General features: G+C 44.4%; 1 protein-coding gene across 2 annotated transcripts in view; it reads left to right on the top strand.

The window, feature by feature from the left end:
* Positions 1–19566, top strand: part of TAFA3 (TAFA chemokine like family member 3) — a 101823-nt gene that overhangs the window by 26090 nt on the left and 56167 nt on the right. For both annotated transcript variants that reach the window (XM_083745458.1, XM_083745459.1), the window contains exons 2-3: positions 10247–10335; positions 11516–11631. In XM_083745458.1, the coding sequence (XP_083601584.1) occupies positions 11517–11631 (115 nt within the window). In that variant the 5' untranslated portion in view covers positions 10247–10335; position 11516. The remainder of the gene's footprint in view (positions 1–10246; positions 10336–11515; positions 11632–19566) is intronic.

Genomic DNA, 19566 nt, shown 5'->3' with positions numbered 1-19566 from the left:
CAGAGGATCAATTAACCTGCATTAGTTAATGCAGTTTCACCCTCCCTCCTCTTTTTCTGGCTTTTCCTTGGAGCCTTCTCCGCACATCACATATTTATGATGCACCCACAAATGTGGTAATGCAAGCGCACACAGATTAATGATGGGTGACCTACCCACCACACAGTTCAGAATTGGCCTTGGCGAAATGAGTGATTTCCCTCGCCCCGAGAAAGTAAACAAAACCCCTTCATTATTTCTTGACCCTACTTCTGAATTCAAAACTGCATCATGCTCCCTATGACATCGGGAGCACAACAGGACCCAGACACCTCTCCAGCCCAATCCTCCAGGTCTGAATTCAGAAGAACCCAGGGTCAATTTGTTATTGAATTGAGGCTGTTCAGACTTCAAGAGTTGGTTATTCCGAACTTCCCAAGTTTGGAATCTACTCTCTTCACTTACAGAAAAACGCGCTGTAAGATTGTGACAAATGCACGTTCAGGTTGGTTGTTAGTATTCAGCTGTCTTGAGAGACAATGGAGTGTGCCTCTGAGGGGGAAGCCAAACCACTGTTTTAGCAGCACTCAAGTTGTAGCATCACCAAAGTCTCCCCGGGGCAAAAACCTGGGCAGTATGTATGGTGGTCCTGGGCTGCCTAGACAACACATCGCCATGTGTTAGGGTGGCAAGAAAGGCTGCATGGCACATCTCTGTTCTAACCTATTTGCTGTGTGGAGGATCCTTACATAATTTAGAACCCTGAGCACTCAAGAGTTCCAACTCCATGGGAAGCCCCCACATACGGAGAAGATACAGATATATCTAAATAGATAGGTGTAGATATTGGGCTCAACACAGCAGTGGAAGAATAATAGGAGTAGAAGGAATGTGGGGTTTGGGGGTCAAACACATGGCTCCACAGCCCCATTCACTTTTCTTGCCCTCTATGCGCAAGTAAAAAGTAAGCAAAGGACCCCTGCACAGTTAAGTCCAGTGAAAGGGTTAAATCCAGTGAAATGGGATGAGGCACTCATCTCACTTTCAGGCTGAGGGAGCTGCTTTCTGGGTCATGTGGCCAGCATCACTAAACCGCTTCTGGTGCAATGGGACACCATGACGAGTGCCAGAGTGCACATAAATGCTGTTTACCTTCCTGCTGCAGTGGTACCTATTTATCTACTCGCACTGGTGTGCTTTCAAACTGCTAGGTTGGCAAGAGCTGGGACAAAGCAATGGGAGCTCACCCTGTTGTGCGGATTCGAACCGCCACCCTTCCACTCGGCAAGCCCAAGAGGCTCAGTGGTTTAGACCACAGCACCACCCGTGTCCCTTAGGTTGGTTGTTAACTGTTTTGGACATCAGGCTTTTCCATGAATACAAACCCACACAATATAGTTGCCCCAAGTGGGATGCTGGCCAAGGCCCTCCAAGGAGTGTTAATTTGGTAGTAAGTAAGGTTTGCTGTCATGTAATGTACCATGGAAAATGTCTCTCAAGTGAGTTCAAAAAGGCTCTGTTGGTTGTAGAGTTTGGCATGAGACTGTATCCTTTGATCATCATAGCCATTTCTCCAGTATGTGTTTTTTCTTCTTAAAGCAAGGGATGATTTGGCTCTTTTCTCAGCCTTAATCCATTAAGGGCTGTCCAATCCACCACACACTGAAAGTCAGCACAGCAGGGGGAGGACTTGATGGTGTTGGCTGATGTGGGCTTGCTTTCGGAAGCAAGCAAATTGATGGAGATCCTCTCTTGCTCCTTCTGTGAGCCACACATACCATGGCAGTTTCCCCATATGGATAGGGTTCTATCTTTCTTCGGCTGCATCATATAATGGTGTGTTATGTATTACAATCTACTTAGGAGATGCATATTTTGCAGTGCAAGTACCAGGTGATTTTGAGAGACTTTCAAACTAAACGGAAGTTTCACTGCAAAGAGAGAGGGACTGACCAAGTGCATGTGTGTGTGTTCATTTATCTTTTCTTCATTTAGCTCTTTCACACAATGCTGGCATTTGAGCTTTAGATCTGTAGTGTTTGTAACATGAGCAGCACGGTTCTCATGATATGTTTGCAAGGGGCATTTCTGAGCAATGGGATGCAATCTTTCAGTTCATCCGAAGGTCACAGAGTGTCCGTATTCAGTTGCCAATTGCTCTTGGTCTCTTTGCACTGTGTTATCAGACAGTCGTGTGATTGGAGGCCTCCATATGGAGGTCTTCTCCATTTGGGGGGGTGCTGTTGACAATGAGGGTCCTGCATATTATGACTCCACAGAACCTAGTCTTATCGTCCCCTACTGACACTCCCGTATCTGTCTGTGAGGTTTAACTGAAGATTATGGGACACACTACTCCATGTTCAGAGCCCACAGGTTCTCAGAGGGTCCAGATTGTGCAGCTGCTCTTATTGTGTTGATAAGTGTAAGCTGCTGTATAATAACAGTTTTCATGCACTTTCTAAACAGCTGCTTCACCACTTTGATGCATGACCAGATTAGCCGATCTTGTTGTTTCAACAGACATATACCACACAGCAGGGTGTGAATAGTCCAGGCATGAGAAAATAAGCCTAGTTTTTTTAAAAAAAGATTTAAGAGCTATAATGGAGCATTTTGTATTTCTTAATTTTCTTCTGCATTTTTTTTTGGGGGGGGAAGAAAAGCATTTATATAAACTCACATACTGCTCATATAAACTAAGATATATATTTTTAATGCATCCTATAGGAACATTTTATTATGAAGCATTGCATTATGAAATATATTGTATGTATGTTTATGTGTGTTATAAACATCTACCATTTAGAAAAAGGGCAGCTTGCTGCATCTAGTTTCTGTAGCTCTAGTGTGGTGGGTTCCAGATGGACTACAACTCCCATCAGCTTGTATTGCTTGGGGCTGCTGTGAATTGTGGTCTGAAACATCTGGAGGCGATCACATTATAGCAAAATAAAGGGAGGGAAGGGGTCCTGGACCTTTAAAAACACTTGCACAGAAGAGTACCATTCACGAGTACTATATTTTATTATACATGCTATGTTATTAAAATTGTCAAAGATTTCAAACACTCGATTAAAACTGCAATAAAAAATAATGCAACATTATAAATACAAAGGCTAAAATGGAAGAAGCAGCCGTAAAACAGAACAAGCGTTAAATACAGGAGCGCATTAAAGTTACTCATTCAATGCCTGGACAAATAAATAAATGAAAGTCTGCATTCCAGGTAACAAAGTGAGCCTCTGGCAAGCTACCCTGCATAGAGAGTTTTCCAAAGCTGCAATGTCGCAACCATCAGGCTCTCCACTTTCTGTGGATGCCACTTTCGAAAGGACCTTGGAGACAGGGCTGCTGATTGCAAACAATAAGTAAAAGGTAAAGGTAAAGGTACCCCTGCCCGTACGGGCCAGTCTTGACAGACTCTGGGGTTGTGCGCCCATCTCACTTAAGAGGCCAGGGGCCAGCGCTGTCCGGAGACACTTCCGGGTCACGTGGCCAGCGTGACATCGCAGCTCTGGCGAGCCAGAGCCGCACGCCATTTACCTTCCCGCTGGTAAGCGATCCCTATTTATCTACTTGCACCTGGAGGTGCTTTCGAACTGCTAGGTTGGCAGGCGCTGGGACCGAGCAGCGGGAGCGCACCCCGCCGCAGGGATTCGAACCGCCGACCTTTCGATCGGCAAGTCCTAGGCGCTGAGGCTTTAACCCACAGCACCACCTGCGTCCCATTGCAAAGAATACATTTAATAAAATACCCTTCCTGTGAAGAGCTTTTTCCTGACCCACTGGTGCCAAGATGTACCCACTTGAAAGTGCAAGGACCTTAGCAATTGGCTTCCCTTGCTCTCTTGCCGCCGCCTTCCATCTTTCTTTTGTCTAAGGTTCTGCACTAGATCTTTGTGTGTGACTTTCAATCAGTCAGAGCCCTAATGGCCACAGCCTCGCAATCTCTCTTAATTTCAAGCATATTAGTACCGCATGCAATCAGCCAATCATGCTAGTTGCCCCCTCAGCAGTGCTAGGAATGTGGGAAGGGCATGTATAATGATAGGTACAGAGCAGAAAGTGCTCAGCTTGATTGCCCTTTGGCCAGTGTTAAATCATTTCAATGCATGCAAACTGTGCACTGCAAAGCACCAAAGCCATGTGACAAGCCCTGTGCAGGATGATTTTGCCAGAACTTAAGAGTTGAGGGCACGTTTTTTAGTCTGGAGCTCCCAGCTGCTGTGAGCAGCACTGCTGAAAGGACAGTCAGTTAGGGCTACAAGTTTTCATACAAATCAATATGGCTAACCTGATCCAAAACACCCACTCACCCCACTCACACACGAAAACAAAGATCACCACAGCCAATCACAAACAAACAACCACACCCTAGGCCAACTCCAACCTCTCTCACCACCAAAGGAACACAAGTGAACAGCACAAGCAACACTGACACCAAACCCTACATACATTAAGCATAACAGAAACATCGCCACCCGACCCCACCCCCACCCATCTTCCCTCCCTCCACCCCTTCTTTCTTTCTTTTTTTTCTCCCCCTAATGTCTCAACAAATGAAACGGATTTGTAAAAATGTTACATGAGAAAAATATGAGAGACATTACACTTACGTCTGTAAAACAAGAAAATCTTTAATAAAAATAATAATAAATAATAATAAAGCATTTATATAAATATCATGCCTGAGACTATAAATTTCCATCTGAACCTGGTACCATTAGGTCAGGAGGTTTTAGTCTTTTAGTCTTTGGGATTTCTAGTACGTACGCCTATACGCTGTGTGGCTCCTTCTTTTCCGCAGCTGGAAACTCTTATGCACACTTCTCATTTTTGGGTCAATGGCTTGTATACATTATGGGGCAGAGTGTGCATATATGTGTATCTACATGAAGAGTCTGACTGTGAACCTCTGCTTGGTTCAGATATTCAGTGTTAGTGCTCAGTTAAATAGAGCTCCTCCCCTTTTCCAGCTCCAATCAGAATTAGGCAGAATAAGACTCTTCATTAAGTCAGAACTCTGGCTTAGCTCAAGCAAGTTTAACACCCTCTTTAAATTGGTTAAAATTCATGCAAGCACCCCTGCGGCATTTCAGGATCAAGACATACAGAATAATCAAAATAATAAATCCTGACCAGTAGATGGAGTAATATTAAATTAGCAAATAGCTGAGGTCAAATGTGTCTTTGGGAGCAAGACACATTTCTATTCCTTTGCAAAAACGTTTTTCCCAGAGATTGCCAAGAAGAACAAGCAAATCAGCAGTGCAGATTTGCATCAGTGAGTTTGGAAAAAAACCATCCCAACAATCCCTTAAATTACTTCCAGTGGCTGTGATATCTAATACAAACAATGGAGATTTCATCACGTAGGCACTGCTGTTTTCATACATTTCATGAAGAGGAGCAGGTGAAGTTCAAATGCACTCTCCGGAGAATGAAAATATCTCACAGGGCAAGTCACTATTGTGATGCTTAATTTCATCCTAGGTGGGCTGGCTTAAAACTGTTGTGGAGAGGAATGCTGCCAGGTTAAAAGATGCTACCTGATAGCTCCCCTGGGTTGCCCTACCACCCACTCCTGCTCATCATGCTTTCTCTGGCATGGCATGCTCAGCACAGGATGCTCCAAGGAGCTGTTCGCCTGGCTACCACCCCCCATCGCCTGCTTTGCTCCTCTTGGGGTTGCAGACACAGGGAAGTGCCCCAGCTGGGACAGAGCATTGGTGGGTGGACTAGCTAGCTGGCAGCTGCCTCCTTGCTTGCTCCCGGTCTCCTTGCTTAGTGGGGTTTGGCTGTGTTCTGTGCTGCTGTTGCCTGTAAAGGGATGAGATTCCTGGCTGGCTAGGCCCACTATGAGTCCACTTCAGGGTACTGGGAGGCAACAGGCTAGCGGCCTGTTGCTTAATTGAAAATGGAACTGAGAGGAAGTGGGAATGACAAATAGTTCAGAAAGACCCTGAGTTGAGCTGGGCAGCCTATGAAGAGCCTCGGACTGAGGTAGGCTGTTTTCTGACATCCCAAATCAAGGTCAGAATTTATGTAAAAAGTTGGGTCTCAGTAGGTGCTCTATTAACTTTTTTGTGGTTGAGTGGGCAATGGATCTGTGTTGGTCATAGGATTACCATTGAAAAAGTACATGAAAACCACTTGTTTCAACACGCATGAATTCACAAGAATGCATTTAGAAGTCATCTTGTGTACACCTGGTTCCGTGCTGGATTTGGCTGTTCCCTCTCTCCAACATTCCTCCTCATGAGATTATTGTTGCGTGAGAAGGGAGTGTGAGGCTCTGCTTCCTGGTTCCTTTCCTTCTGTTGCAATTCTCATAGCCCTCTATGTGTTGGGAGCTTTTTCTATTCTAGGCTCCCCTTGTGAGTTCTGAATAAGCTTGTAGCTAGAATCATATAAAATTGGGTCACTAAAAGGATCCCAAATGGCTGTGAGTCAACATTTTCCTTATTAGTTTGGAAATTCATGCAGGACCTTTTTATACTACAATTTTGCAAGTGGATCTCACCATTGTCTGACTAGAAAAATGCGAAGAAGGCTGTTTGAATTGAACATTAGTCTCTGTAATGTCTGCGTCATTGATTCCCATGCCATAGCATGACTTGCATGTTATGAGACCTTACACAAAAATTATCTGAGAATAGGGAAAAATTGGAAGGGTTTGTGATTGTGCTTGTACAACTGAGTGCCCACCTGTCAAGGCTTGAATCGGTCAGCAACAAAATATATCACCCGAGGCCAGTTTTTATTCAAGAAAACAAACCACAGAGCCTAGTGGTCTCAGCAACTCTTCCTAGGAGGTCCTGCCCTGATGAAGCAGTTGCAAGCACCCTTTTCTAAGACTTCTCCTTTTCAGGGTTTAACCCACACAGTCTCAAACTGTGTCTGTGCACAACTAACCTCTTTTCATTTTTCTATGTGTTCTTGGAGACCAAGGGGGAAGGGGAGCTGGTCTCAGCAGGAGGGGGAGGCTCCCTGGATTCTTCAGCAAGCTTTCGACCCCCTCCTTTCCAGCCTCTGCTTCAGCCTCAGACTCTGAACTGTATTTTGTCACAGACTCTTCTTGCTCACTAAACCCTGTCACCTGCTGCTGACACCTCCTCCTCACAGCCTGCTCCTTCTCCCTCTGACTACTCATCATTGTCACACCACCACTCCCCTGGTTCTGGGCCTTACTTCCCATGGGGGTGTCAGTATATGGAAACATCACAGCTGCAAACAGCCAGATTGTTGGCATCACATGATGCGCCTATCTGTGGGAAAGAAGAATTTCCCAGGAAGTTCACAGGCTGGAAAAGTCTCTGTGAAGAGTGTAATTTGAAACCTTCTGTGTGCGCATGTACAGGAAGTTTGTCAGACATGCTGGAAGAACTGAACTGAAAGGACGTGTTTGTCTGTAGTGCTGTAATGTCAGAAATAAACATCATGTAAATAGATTTCTGACTACTTCTCTTTCCCCTGCGGAAGCAGGAGGAGGGCGGTGTGCATTTCTCCACACTTGGGAAAATGTCGCCTATCAAAATCTCCCTGGTCTGTCTGGATGTCAGGCAGAGGAGGTTACCGGTAAGCAAGCTCCGAGGACAGTGAGAGGGGCCAGCCTCTGTGGAGGGGGCTTGCAAACCCTGGCTGGTGCCTCCCACCACTTCTCTGCATCCAGCCAGTCCATGGCATCACCATAATAGCATAGCTATAAGACAGCAGGCGCTGGGGACTAGGGCTATAAGAAGGCAGCAAGTTCCAATCCAACCTGTATTCATCATAATCCACATGGTTTCTGCTCTGCTGCAGTTCAGTTTCTGCCAAATACTGTGTTAGCCATCTCACAATCTGCTAGTTAACATTAGTTATGCAATTTATGAAACTATTCGTGTAACTTGCATTCATTTCAATGTAAAGGAAATGTCAAAAACAATGTATTCAAAGTAATGAATTATGTATCATTTGCATATTTAAAACAACATCAATGCGAATGAATACAGATTATATTGGCTGGATGGAGTTCCGTTCCTGACCACAGGTGAACATACAACCTGCAGCCTTTCCACTTCCCTTTGCTGTTTTTGTCAGAATCCTCCAGCATCTCTACTGAGGGGATGGTGCAGTTGGTCATCAAGTAAACGGCATCCATTGAGACTCATAGCTCTTCTCATATTAAGCAACAAGCCCTCTTGCTAATGTGGCCCTAATTTTGTCCCCATGCTCCTCACAGATGAATTGAACAAGGGCAACACTGAGTCTGTGGGGGATGAAACCAGCAGGCACTGCCATACCCTGGGCTACATCTAAGTAAGAAAGCAGGCAAGGAAGGGCTCTCTGAGGGCAGGTGGTAGGGCAATGCCTCATCCACTGTAATGGATCGGGCCCCCACTACTGGCCTTGCTTAACAAATACAACTCAGTAACATGGTGCATACACAAACTATGCTCCCCCTTCTGTGCATTCGCTACAGCCGTTTCAGAGTTTGGAAGGAGATTAGTTCTCATCCAAGAAGCCTTTCAGGCAGCCTGATAGCAAATACTGTACTGTGATTCCTGAAGAACAAGCAAATTAGAATAGTGGGCCACAATAAAACAAGAGTTTAAGAATTGCTGTCATAGAACGACAGATTAAAATGCTTACAGATAAATCATTAGAGATCCAGTGTTATGTTTTGACAAGGAACAGTTGTGAGCTGGCCCTGTGCCCAGGAAGGGCTCTCCATCACCACAAACAACATACACTCGCTCTCCAGCTCCCTGTTAATAAATTCTGATTGGGCACTAAAGTTTTACAGCTTCTGTGGTTGTTCACTCTGGACCCCGTTAAATCGCAGCAGGTGATATACAAGGCTGTGAATTGTCATTTCCCCCCCATCCCTGGTAAATGGAGACTGCACAGGCAAGAAGACTATGCTCTGCAACTTCTTGCTTAACATTTCTACATCCTCATTCATGGGACTGAAACTGCATGGGTCGCGCTGGCTGATGATCTCCGGTGGGCTAGGGACAAAGGTGAAAGCTGTTTTCTATTGCTGCTGGATCTCTCAGTGGCCCTTGATACCATTGAGCATGAAATCCTTCTGGACCGCCTAGAGGAGCTGGGGGCACTGTTATACAGTGGTTCTGCTCCTTCCTCCTGGGCCGTGTCCAGAAAATGGTGTTGGAGGATGAGTGTTCAGACCCCTGAGTGTTCAGACTTGTGGAGTGCCTCAGGGTTTCGTCCTCTCCCCCATGCTTTTTAACATCTATATAAAGCTGCTGGGAGAGATCATCAGGGGGTTTGGGCTGGGTGTTCATCAGTATGCGGATGATACCCAGCTCTACCTCTCTTTTAAATCTGAACCAGTGAAAGCGGTGGATGTCCTGTGTGAGTGTCTGGATGTGGTTGGAGGATGGATGGCAGCTATAGGCTTGCCGTAGGATCTGGCGCTCTGGACAGCAAGCAAAAAAAGAAAGGAAACAAAATGCAAGAACTTTAGGTGCTAGAAATGCACTTTACAATAAGCGCAACCTGTTTTGGGAAAAATCACTTCCACAAGGGCCCATTTTTAACATTTCTCACATCCAAATATAGAGCAGTTTGACTGTGATCCCCATATAGATGTATTCCAGCTGGAGTTACATGAATGGACACGCCCCTTTCACCTATTGCCCTTTAGCTGCTGCTCTCAGCCAGTCTTTTTGTAGAGTCCAGAAGGAACTGGAAAAAGTTCCTAGCAGCAAGCTGCCTGGTGCATCCTCTTCTCCCCAATCTGCCTCACAGAACGTGACACAGTGCAAATGTCCCATTTATCCTATGAGTGGGCTACCCTGGCAAAAATAGCTGCCACCACTGTCCTCAAGGGAAGAAGGGAAGAATAATACCTGACAGTCTTGCAGCTAAGGAAGACAGAATGCTGGACTAGGCAGGTCTTTGGTTTCCTTCAGCAGCGATCTTCTGCCCTTTTATCACTTTCCTGCCTTCCCAGATTTCTGTTCAGGTGTTCTATTCAACCCTTCAAAGAGAGGACTGTCCTCTGTAAAATAAGCACCAATGATGTTAGCTGAAATATGAGGAGGGCAGGAGAGGGACTAATAATAATAATAATAATAATAATAATAATAATAATAAACCCACTGTTTCTGCAAAGAGGATTAGCCTCTGTTTACAAGCTACTGTATGTGTTATTCTAGAGTTTTGTCTTGGGCAGTATGATTCACTGGTGCTTTTAGGCAGACGCTGTCCACTGTAAATTTAAGTAGCTGTTTGTTTGTTTGTTTTCATTTTTTAGATGTCCTGATGTTTGCCCTTCTTTGCAAATACCGAGTCTATATGAGATTGGCCAATGCACAGACAATAGCTGTGAAGCCCCAGTAGGAGGTAAGTATCATTATTCAAATACTTATTTCTATTATTTCACAAGAAAGCCTGTTGTTGCTGAATGAATCTTGGAAAAATGGTGTGTTTTTTAAAGTGGCAGGAATCTATTTGGAACACACAGATCTTCCTTTATGCCACCAATTCCCTTTTCCTGGGCTGAATTTTGGACCAACTTATTTTGGCACCAAAAAGAAGCTCATTTTGCTCCGAAGTTATTTGGACTATATTTATACAACTACTTGTGAAAAGAGAAAATACAAACATAGTCGTTGTGTGCTATGGACTACTGCAATGTTCTCTATGTGGGGCTACCTTTGAAGGTGACCTGGAAACTACAACTAATCCAGAATGCGGCAAGCTAGACTGATGACTGGGGGCGGCCGCCGAGACCACATAACACCGGTCTTGAAAGACCTACATTGGCTCCCAGTACGTTTCCGAGCACAATTCAAAGTGTTGGTGTTGACCTTTAAAGCCCTAAACGGCCTCGGCCCAGTATACCTGAAGGAGCGTCTCCACCCCCATCGTTCTGCCCGGACGCTGAGGTCCAGCACTGAGGGCCTTCTGGCGGTTCCCTCATTGCGAGAAGCAAAGCTACAGGGAACCAGGCAGAGGGCCTTCTCGGTAGTGGCGCCCGCCCTGTGGAACGCCCTCCCATCAGATGTCAAAGAGAAAAACAACTACCTGACATTCAGAAGACATCTTAAGGCAGCCCTGTTCAGGGAAGCTTTTAATGTCTGACATTTTAGTGTATTTTTGGTCTCTGTGAAAGCCGCCCAGAGTGGCTGGGGAAACCCAGCCAGATGGGTGGGGTACAAATAATAAATTATTATTATTATTATTATGGCTGTGTGAGGGCATGGCCATGTTCAGGCCTGGATGCAGGCCCTGCCCCCAGCATCTCTGGACATACCTCTCCCTATGTATGTTGGCCTGACCTTCCCACTTTCAGAGGGAAAGGTCTTCCGGGACTTTAATTTACATTTGCTTGAAAGTAAATCCTGGTTTATCAGGATCCCCAATTGTGCCATATGCTCCACTCGTTTAGTTTTGAAATGCTGAAATATATTAAAATAAAGCTTGTTTGTTCCAGAAACAGCAACTTGATCTAGTCTGAGATGCTGGGATTTTTCTGATCCGTGACATGTGGATCTTAATGCAATTTCTTTTTCCTTGGCAGAATGAGTGAGAGGGACATCCGAAGCTTGAGCAAAGGGGTATTGGTGCTCTCTCTCTGCCTTATAACGCTATGGGGAAGGCTGACTCTAGCCTCATCACACCACAGAAGCCATTCAGGTAAGCCAAACAATCTCTCTTGAATCTGCCCTTGTTTCTTATTGCAGCGCTGTGACTAAAAGTGTGTGTGCAGGATTAGACTTCTTGCATCTCCAGACCTTCTGAGGACTTGCAAGATGCTACCAACTGGACTTCTGAAGAAGGTTCAGTTTTTTATGTTGAGAGGTTTAGAGCAGGAGTCACCCGTGTGTCCAGAAGTACCTCCTATGGCACCTGCAAGAAGTCCCCATAAATACTCCTCAGAAATCTACAGTGCAGCAGAGATTGTTTTCTCTTCCAGTTCAGTTGCTGTTTACACTGGTTTGGCTTCTCCTATACACAGCATCCATTTTGTGACTGGTGCCCTTGGTACTTTCTCAGAATTTCAAGTCTGTTCAAAATTCCAGGTGTGAGGGGTGTACTCAGATGTACTCTAGAGACAGAACACCACCATTATTTTAGAATTCTTTCTCAGAGCATGCTCTCTCAATGCTCTTAACAGCTGCATAAAGCCAGCAGGTATTTGACACTGGGCACAGAGGGAGGGGGAAGCCAGCCACTTACTGAACTCAGTAAAAATGAACCTCAGACCCTCATCCCTTCCTCCTCTCTGCAAAAGGCCATTTTAATGATTGGAGAAGGTGGAAGAAACGACATTACATAGGTTCTTGCCTCAACACTGTCTCCTGCTGGGTGGAGTTCACATGAGCACATGAAGTTTGGCACCTGCCAAGTCTCAAAGAAGAGCCTGGCTGCAGGGTGATTTCCTGCTGCCCAAGCCAAGAAAGGCATTGGCAAATTGCGAGTGTACCTTAGGAAAAAAGATGCACAAACTTCAGAACCCTTGAGTTTTTCCTCAACATAAACCTCCTTTCTGAGACAGACTCAAGCCCCTTTCACACCTATAATGTGCATTGTGGAGAATGGTGAGCAGCATTGCAGCAGCAGGCTTAGTCCCTGAATGACAGACATTCATTGTAATATTTGAAATGACTCCCACATATGTGATTGTACACATGGGCAGCTTTTCTCTGCTCGCTTGGTAGTCCTGTTTTTTCAGGGTTTCCAAATGCATGGACAGAGTTATCAGTGTCTGCAGTTGTTCTCATAGTAGTGTTTTCAGAAACTACAACGAATGTGCATGGGGTGGCTGGGTAGAACTTGCTGGGATGCTGCAGGCACTCTCCCATTTGTGCTTATTGTACCTGAAATAGCCTCTGAAAATGACACCAGGCAAATGCAACTCCCAAGTGGAAATCTCTGCGACAGTTCTCAATGTTCCATGTGCAGAGAAGGGTCTTCGCCCTGCAAGAAGTGCAGTTGCTTTGCTGCAATAGGTATCTGGTTGACCACTGTGAAAACAGGCTGGTGGATGAGATGAGTCTTTGGCATGGTCTAGCGGGGCTCTTCCTATGCTATTATTGCGTTTTAAATGGGATGCAAAACTCAACAAAATCTGATTCAGCTAATGATTTATCATGGATGTGCAGGTGATTCCTGCTTTGCTTCTCCCTTGCTGTCGGTGGGAACAATAAACATGACCTCTGGCTTAGCTTTATGTTCAAACCAGGGTTGCTCCAAACAAACCATGGTGTGTAGCCAAGGTGTGTTATTGAGAGTTAAGAGTTTGAGCAAAATAAACCACTATTCCTGGTTCAGATGTCAGGATACTCCAGGCATTGTGTATTATTGCTTGTGCTAGGCGAGGAGCAAAGCAGGAGTCATCTCTGCTCTTGTGGTGTACCATTAACTACAGTATGGTTCACTCAGATGTGTCAACTGGGCAATAACAAACTATGGAGAACTTCTGCTCACTAAGGTATAAAACTATTGTCTGTCCCCCATCCCCCAAGCTTAGGGCTTTCAGCTGAAGCTTAGCCTTATGATATTTACATTTTAACCTGTTCATTGTGTCCGGTGGGAATACTGTAGCGACATGCCTTTTTGCCAGAACAAGTAGTAAATAAACCTCAGAAATCGACGAATGTTCCCATGATTCTTGTATTTTACTTTTTGGATTTTAAAACTGATTCTTAAGTTTTAATTCTAAGGAACTGGAAGTGTTCTTTAGTTGGGTTAATTCTTTATTTGTGTTAGTCATAGGGCTGACTCAAGTTGCAAATCCCACAAATTTTCTTATCGTGGGTAGCCATTTGGTCATCACTGGTATTTTCCTTGGCTGTTGACTCAGTTTTGCAGCCTGTAATTTCTGTTGCATTTCTGGCCTGGTGCTGTATATGCAGGTGGCAGTTCTTGTCAAGAGTGCTTTCTGCCCGTTCCAACTTATTTCAGCCTGCAGCCTGACTTGGAGAGATTACCACCATATGTACGTCTTTGCTGCAGCGAAGCTTGGTTAAGATTAGAAGTCATATTATGGCTTTATTCCTTGAAACTTCATCTGATGGAGAATGTGAGGAGCTTTGGTATCTGGCACTTCCACAAACTGTACCTAGTTACAAGTTTATTTTTCTGTCTATTTGAAGGTACAGTTCTAATGCTTAAAGCTGTAAACAGCTTTGAATCAGACTCCCCCCCAAACCACTAAACAATCTATCTCTCCTTGCCTTAATTGCCTTACTATCGCTAGATTTGGCCCCAAATTCTACCCTTAAATCTAAAGAATTAATTTCCTTCCTGTTCAGAGCAGCTAAACTAGCTATTGCCCAACGATGGAAGAAAGCCTCTAATATACCAATAAAGGCTTGGATTAATAACACCTGGAGCATTGCTTTATTAGAATGCCTCACATACCATTGGCAACTAATCAAAGGCATCTCCAAGAAAGATACCTTTGGCATGATTTGGTCTCCTTTTTTCTCTTTTATTGAAAAAGAACAGGATATTTTAATGCCACCATCATCACAGAGGTGCTGTGGAGGGGATATATTAATTTAAAATGTCCAGTAAACCAGACTGAGAGTATTTGGTGAGCCAACATGACAGTGACATGGGACTGAGGAGTGGAGTGATCATTCTGTGATATTATGGTGATATTATGGCAGTGGATGAAGCTGTGTTGTAACTTTTGAATAAATGTGTTTTAATAAAGAGGGGGAGAGAGAGCTTTTCCTGGAGGCTTTAAAATGAGTGGCATTGGCAATTCGTGGGACGCAGGTGGCGCTGTGGTCTAAACCACTAAGCCTCTTCAGTTTGCCGATCAGAAGGTTCGAATCCCCAAGACGGGGTGAGCTCCCGTTGTTCGGTCTCAGCTCCTGCCAACCTAGCAGTTCAAAAGCACGTCAAAGTGCAAGTAGATAAATAGGTACCACTCCAGCAGGAAGGTAAATGGCATTTTTATTGGCAATTCAGGCATGTTTTATAGGCGCTGCTATGCAATTATGCCAAATAAGGCAAAGGGGTCACTTGATGTTCTTTCAGACTGGGACCTGCATACAAAGAACAACAAGAATAAAGTCTTGAAATGTATTCAGCCTTAAAAAGCAGCGGTACAATGTGTGTGCTTTTGCTGTTAGGAATATGCATCTAGGAATATGAATCTATACCTGACCTACTTGCTTCTGTCATTGTCAGCATGGGTCATTCCCAAGTATGCCGTTGGGTGGAGGATGAGCTTCTGCTACACACAGAGTCATCTAAACATGGCAATGTAGAATTTAGATTTTTCAGAGGTGGGCAGTCATGAACATAGTTAGCACACAACGGCATTAATGTGTTGTGCATGCCAAAAACCTGTCCCACTGTTTTCTGCTGTATCTGAACCGAGAGCTATGGAGCTGCAGGCAGTTGGAGTTCAGGATATGAGGACTTCAAAGGATTTCTGCCTGAGACTTGCTTCCCTAATTGCTCCATGCTACAGGGAGCAATTAAAAGTGAGTAGCTGCTCTGGTGCTCTTCCTATTCACAGGCTTGGGGGAGCCTCTTTAGTTTACCACAGGTGCCTAAATCCCATTTCTGCTGTCTAGCATGTGTCTCGAAGTGTGGTTGGAATTTAGAGAAAGAGAGATGCATAATAAACGCCTGTCTGCGGGGAATAAAGGCAAATGATGCTCCCATCTCAGAGGTATGCTTGCATTGTAGCCATCCAATTTGCAAAAAAACAACAACAAAACATTTCTGTCATTTTCATATGCAAGTTGTTTTCCACATCATTTAAAAGAGAAGTTCTTTCTTTCGATGGGGAGAGCTGTGGAACTTGGGCAAATTAATCTCCTGATTTGGATCTCAATTCCATCCAGGTCTGTGGCGTACTTGCATCTCACACTGCAGTAATGCCTCTACAGTTTGTGTTTCTGCCCTTGGTTTCTGCCCATCATGGTCTGGCATTAAGGCAATCAAGCTTGGTGAGCCTTCCCTGCATTTTGGCATAGGAACTGTGTTCTAAACTTGCTTCTGTGCATAATAAAGTGGGAGGGCCATGTGCACATAGCGAGCTCTGTGAAAGGCACACAGATTGTTTCCCAGATCATAGAATTGTTGAGTTGGAAGGAATCCTTAGGGTCATCTAGTCCAGCCTCCTGCAATGCAGGAATCTCAGCTAAAGTATCCATGACAGATGACCATCCAACCTCTGTTTAAAAACCTCCAAGCCTACCACATCTTCCAAGGGAGTCCATTCCACTGTCAAACAGCTCATACTGTCAGAAAGTGCTTTCTAATGTTGATTTGGAATCTCCTTTTTTTAGCTTGAATCCATTGGTTCGGGTCCTGCCTTCTGGAGCAGAAGAAAACAAGCCTGCTCCATCTTTCATTTCCTTTAAAAGTTGCAATACTTCTGGTTTTGCTCCACCCCGCTTACGGCTATATTAATGAGTCCATACGTAGGAATTACTGTATTTTTCGCTCTATAAGATGCACCAGACCACAAGATGCACCTAGTTTTTGGAGGAGAAAAACAAGGGGAAAAAATATTCTGAATCTCAGAAGCCAGAACAGCAAGAGGGATCATCCGCTGCACAGCGAAAGCAGCAATCCCTTTTGCTGTTCTAGCTTCTGGGATAGCTGCGCAGCCTGCATTCGCTCCATAAGACACACACACACATTTCCCCTTACTTTTTAGGAGGGAAAAAGTGAGTCTTATAGAGCAAAAAATACGGTACTTACAGAAGTACTCCCATGTGTGGTGATTATTTATTTATTTATGTGTGTATCTATGTATTTATTTATCAAGTTCTCTGTACTACTTCTGTGGAAAATGTGGTACATAATAAACCAATAATGCACTGCATTCAGTTTTACATATGAGCACAGAAAATTGCTTTAGGCCTTCTCACTATGTAGATTCTTTTCAAAATCCCGTCTGCATCCAGAAGCTGCTGATTTTACCATCTGTGGGACATATTTGGGCCACACATTGATGTTTTTCAATTTAATTTTAGCAATGTAAATTTGTGCATCAAGTATATGAGGGAAGATGCAGAAGAGTAAGACTGCAGCTGCATTTGCTAATGTATGACCTTACGTAGACCCCTGTTCCACTTCTGCCATTCCCCGCTATAGATAAAACAATTCTAATCCTATAATCCCTGCTATCACTGCTCACAACTAACCTATATCTCCCAGTGTGACTATTCCAAACAATCAATGAGCATTCAGCCCCTTTATCTCTTGCTAACCTGCAGCCAGGTACATATGAAGATAAACGTAACAATAATAATATCATATTTGGAGAGAATGCAGAACTTTCCTACAATAGTTGTAGTTTCCACAAGTGATCTCATGGGTGCGATCCATCAGGGGATTCCTAGGAAGGAGAACAGTTGCTGTAAATGAAGATAGCCCCAGTTTTGGGAAGATTTTGCATAGGGGGAGCTGGCATTCTGTGGATAGGAAAGGCTTGCAGTATATTTAGATATTCATCATATTTGCATGTCACAGCAAGCCATAAGACATAGTTTACTGTGTGATTTGCTTCCTGACGCTCTCTTCCCTTGCTAGAAGGAAACAAACCATGACTGCTGACTCAGAATCATATCAGGAAAAAAGGGATTGAGGTTTGGTTTGCTCTGTAGCTAAGGGTTGGTGTTTTTTTTTGCTTATTGATTGCAGTTTGTTTGTATTTTGAGCAAAGCCATGATCCCTGATTTGGGCAAGGTACTGAGCTTTGTTTCTGCCTTGTATCATCATGACACTAGGTGACTTAACTTCAAAGGAAGCGCCAAATGTTGGAGGGATTAGCTCTGAAGGAGAAGTGATCCTAGTATGTAATGGATCTGATCTTTTGCTACCCTGTACAGATCTGGCCTCTAAACTCTGTGAACCACCCTGACATCTTATGATGAATGGCAGTATATCAGTCTAATAAATAAAATAAAATCAGAATTAAAAATTAATTTGGTGGCCAATTCAGAAGGCAAACCCTTTTCATGAGTCCCATTGAGACTTCTTTGTAGGGCTTTTCTGAAGCAGGAGGAGGACTGGGATGAGAATGCAGAGCTTGGATCTAGGGGAAGGGCCCTGTGGTTTGGGAGGTGCTGATCTGGATGCTAGGGAGAGGCTCGGTGAGTTGCCTGGAGACAGTCACAACTCAGTGTCATCAGATGCCCCAAATGTCATGGTAGATCCTCCTGATGTGATTGCGCTTCCTGAAGCTAAATTGGATAGTGAGCTGGCTATGCTGACTCCTTCTCGAAGAATGTTGTGATGGCTGAGACCATGCAAGTAGACCATGCAACCTACTTGCAGGAGTGCCTGCTTGCTTGCCCAGTCCTGTGGCTCAGGACAACCACCACACAGATGACTGCTCTTCCAAAGGGAAGCTCATTTACACATCAAATGTTGGAACCAAATCTTAGCATGCATCTAGCTTGTTCCTTAGAGCTCTGCTATGAACTTCTGAACCATGTAACCCAGGCTTCCTCAAACTCAGCCCTCCAGATGTTTTGAGACTACAGTTCCCACCATCCCTGACCACTGGTCCTGCTAGCTAGGGATTATGGGAGTTGTAGGCCGAAAACATCTGGAAGGCCGAGTTTGAGGAAGCCTGGTAGCCTGATCAATGTTTGGGCATTGTAGTGATTTTTGGAATAAAGCAACAACTGAGCTGTGAGTCCAAGACAGGCAAAAACACCCAAGCAGGCTGCAATGCAGGGCCAGGGAGGGGTGTGGCTTGGAGAAAGGGGGTGGAGCCTGGGGAGAATTCTGAGCACCTGGTTAATAAGCTGGGAGGGCTACATTTGGCCCTGGGTCTGAGATTCTCCGCTCCTGCTGGTAAATAGCTTGATTGCTTTGTGAATGTATCCACTAGATTTCCTGCTGCGGAACAGAGCGCCTGCTAAAGATCTACCCACTCACACACTCCCCACTCCTCATCGACAGTGATGGATTTTTATTAAAGTAAGAATGGTATTATGATGAGGACTAATGATCGCAAGCCAAAGCTGCTTGACTGCATCCATTTAGGCAACTTAGGCTGGAAATTCATTGCCTTGCTGAGCCTAATGCCACCCCTATTTCATGTGGAAATACCTTAATCGCATTGTTTGATGTATGCATCTATTTAAATGCAGCTGCTTGTTGAAAGCAGCTCTGTGGTGCCTTCTCATTGTGCGCTGCTTGGGCCTGACTGATTGGATTCAGTTTCAGAAAACCGATTTTAGAAAAATGATTGCTCTTGAACAAGCACATGCTGAACAGGAAGGTGGCGATTAGACAAGGCGACAGATCTAAAAGCCCTAAACAGTCATCTCGTTTCCAGATTCCTAAGTAAAGAAATCTATTTTGTTGAAATGCCATAGAATTAGTGAGGGGGTCTACTTCTCTTAGCTCACATTGGATTGGACGGGAAAATAAGTAATGTTTGTTGTTGTTTTTTAAAGGAGGGGGACATAATAGCTGACTTTTGGAGCCATAGCTTTGGATATCAAATTTGGAATTGCTGTGGAAATGGGAAAAGTTACATGTCTGAAGTAGCCCTTTTTTCCTTGTGCACTAACAGCCTGATGGAAAAGAGAGGATAGTGAATGCTGGATATGATTGTTCAGCTGCTGCCACAGCTGG

Source organism: Podarcis gaigeae, assembly GCF_964106915.1.
Source record: "Podarcis gaigeae genome assembly, chromosome: 6".
In the NCBI taxonomy this organism is placed as follows: domain Eukaryota; kingdom Metazoa; phylum Chordata; class Lepidosauria; order Squamata; family Lacertidae; genus Podarcis; species Podarcis gaigeae.
The sequence above is the reverse complement of the archived record's forward strand: the minus strand, read 5'-3'. Positions and strand labels throughout refer to the sequence as shown.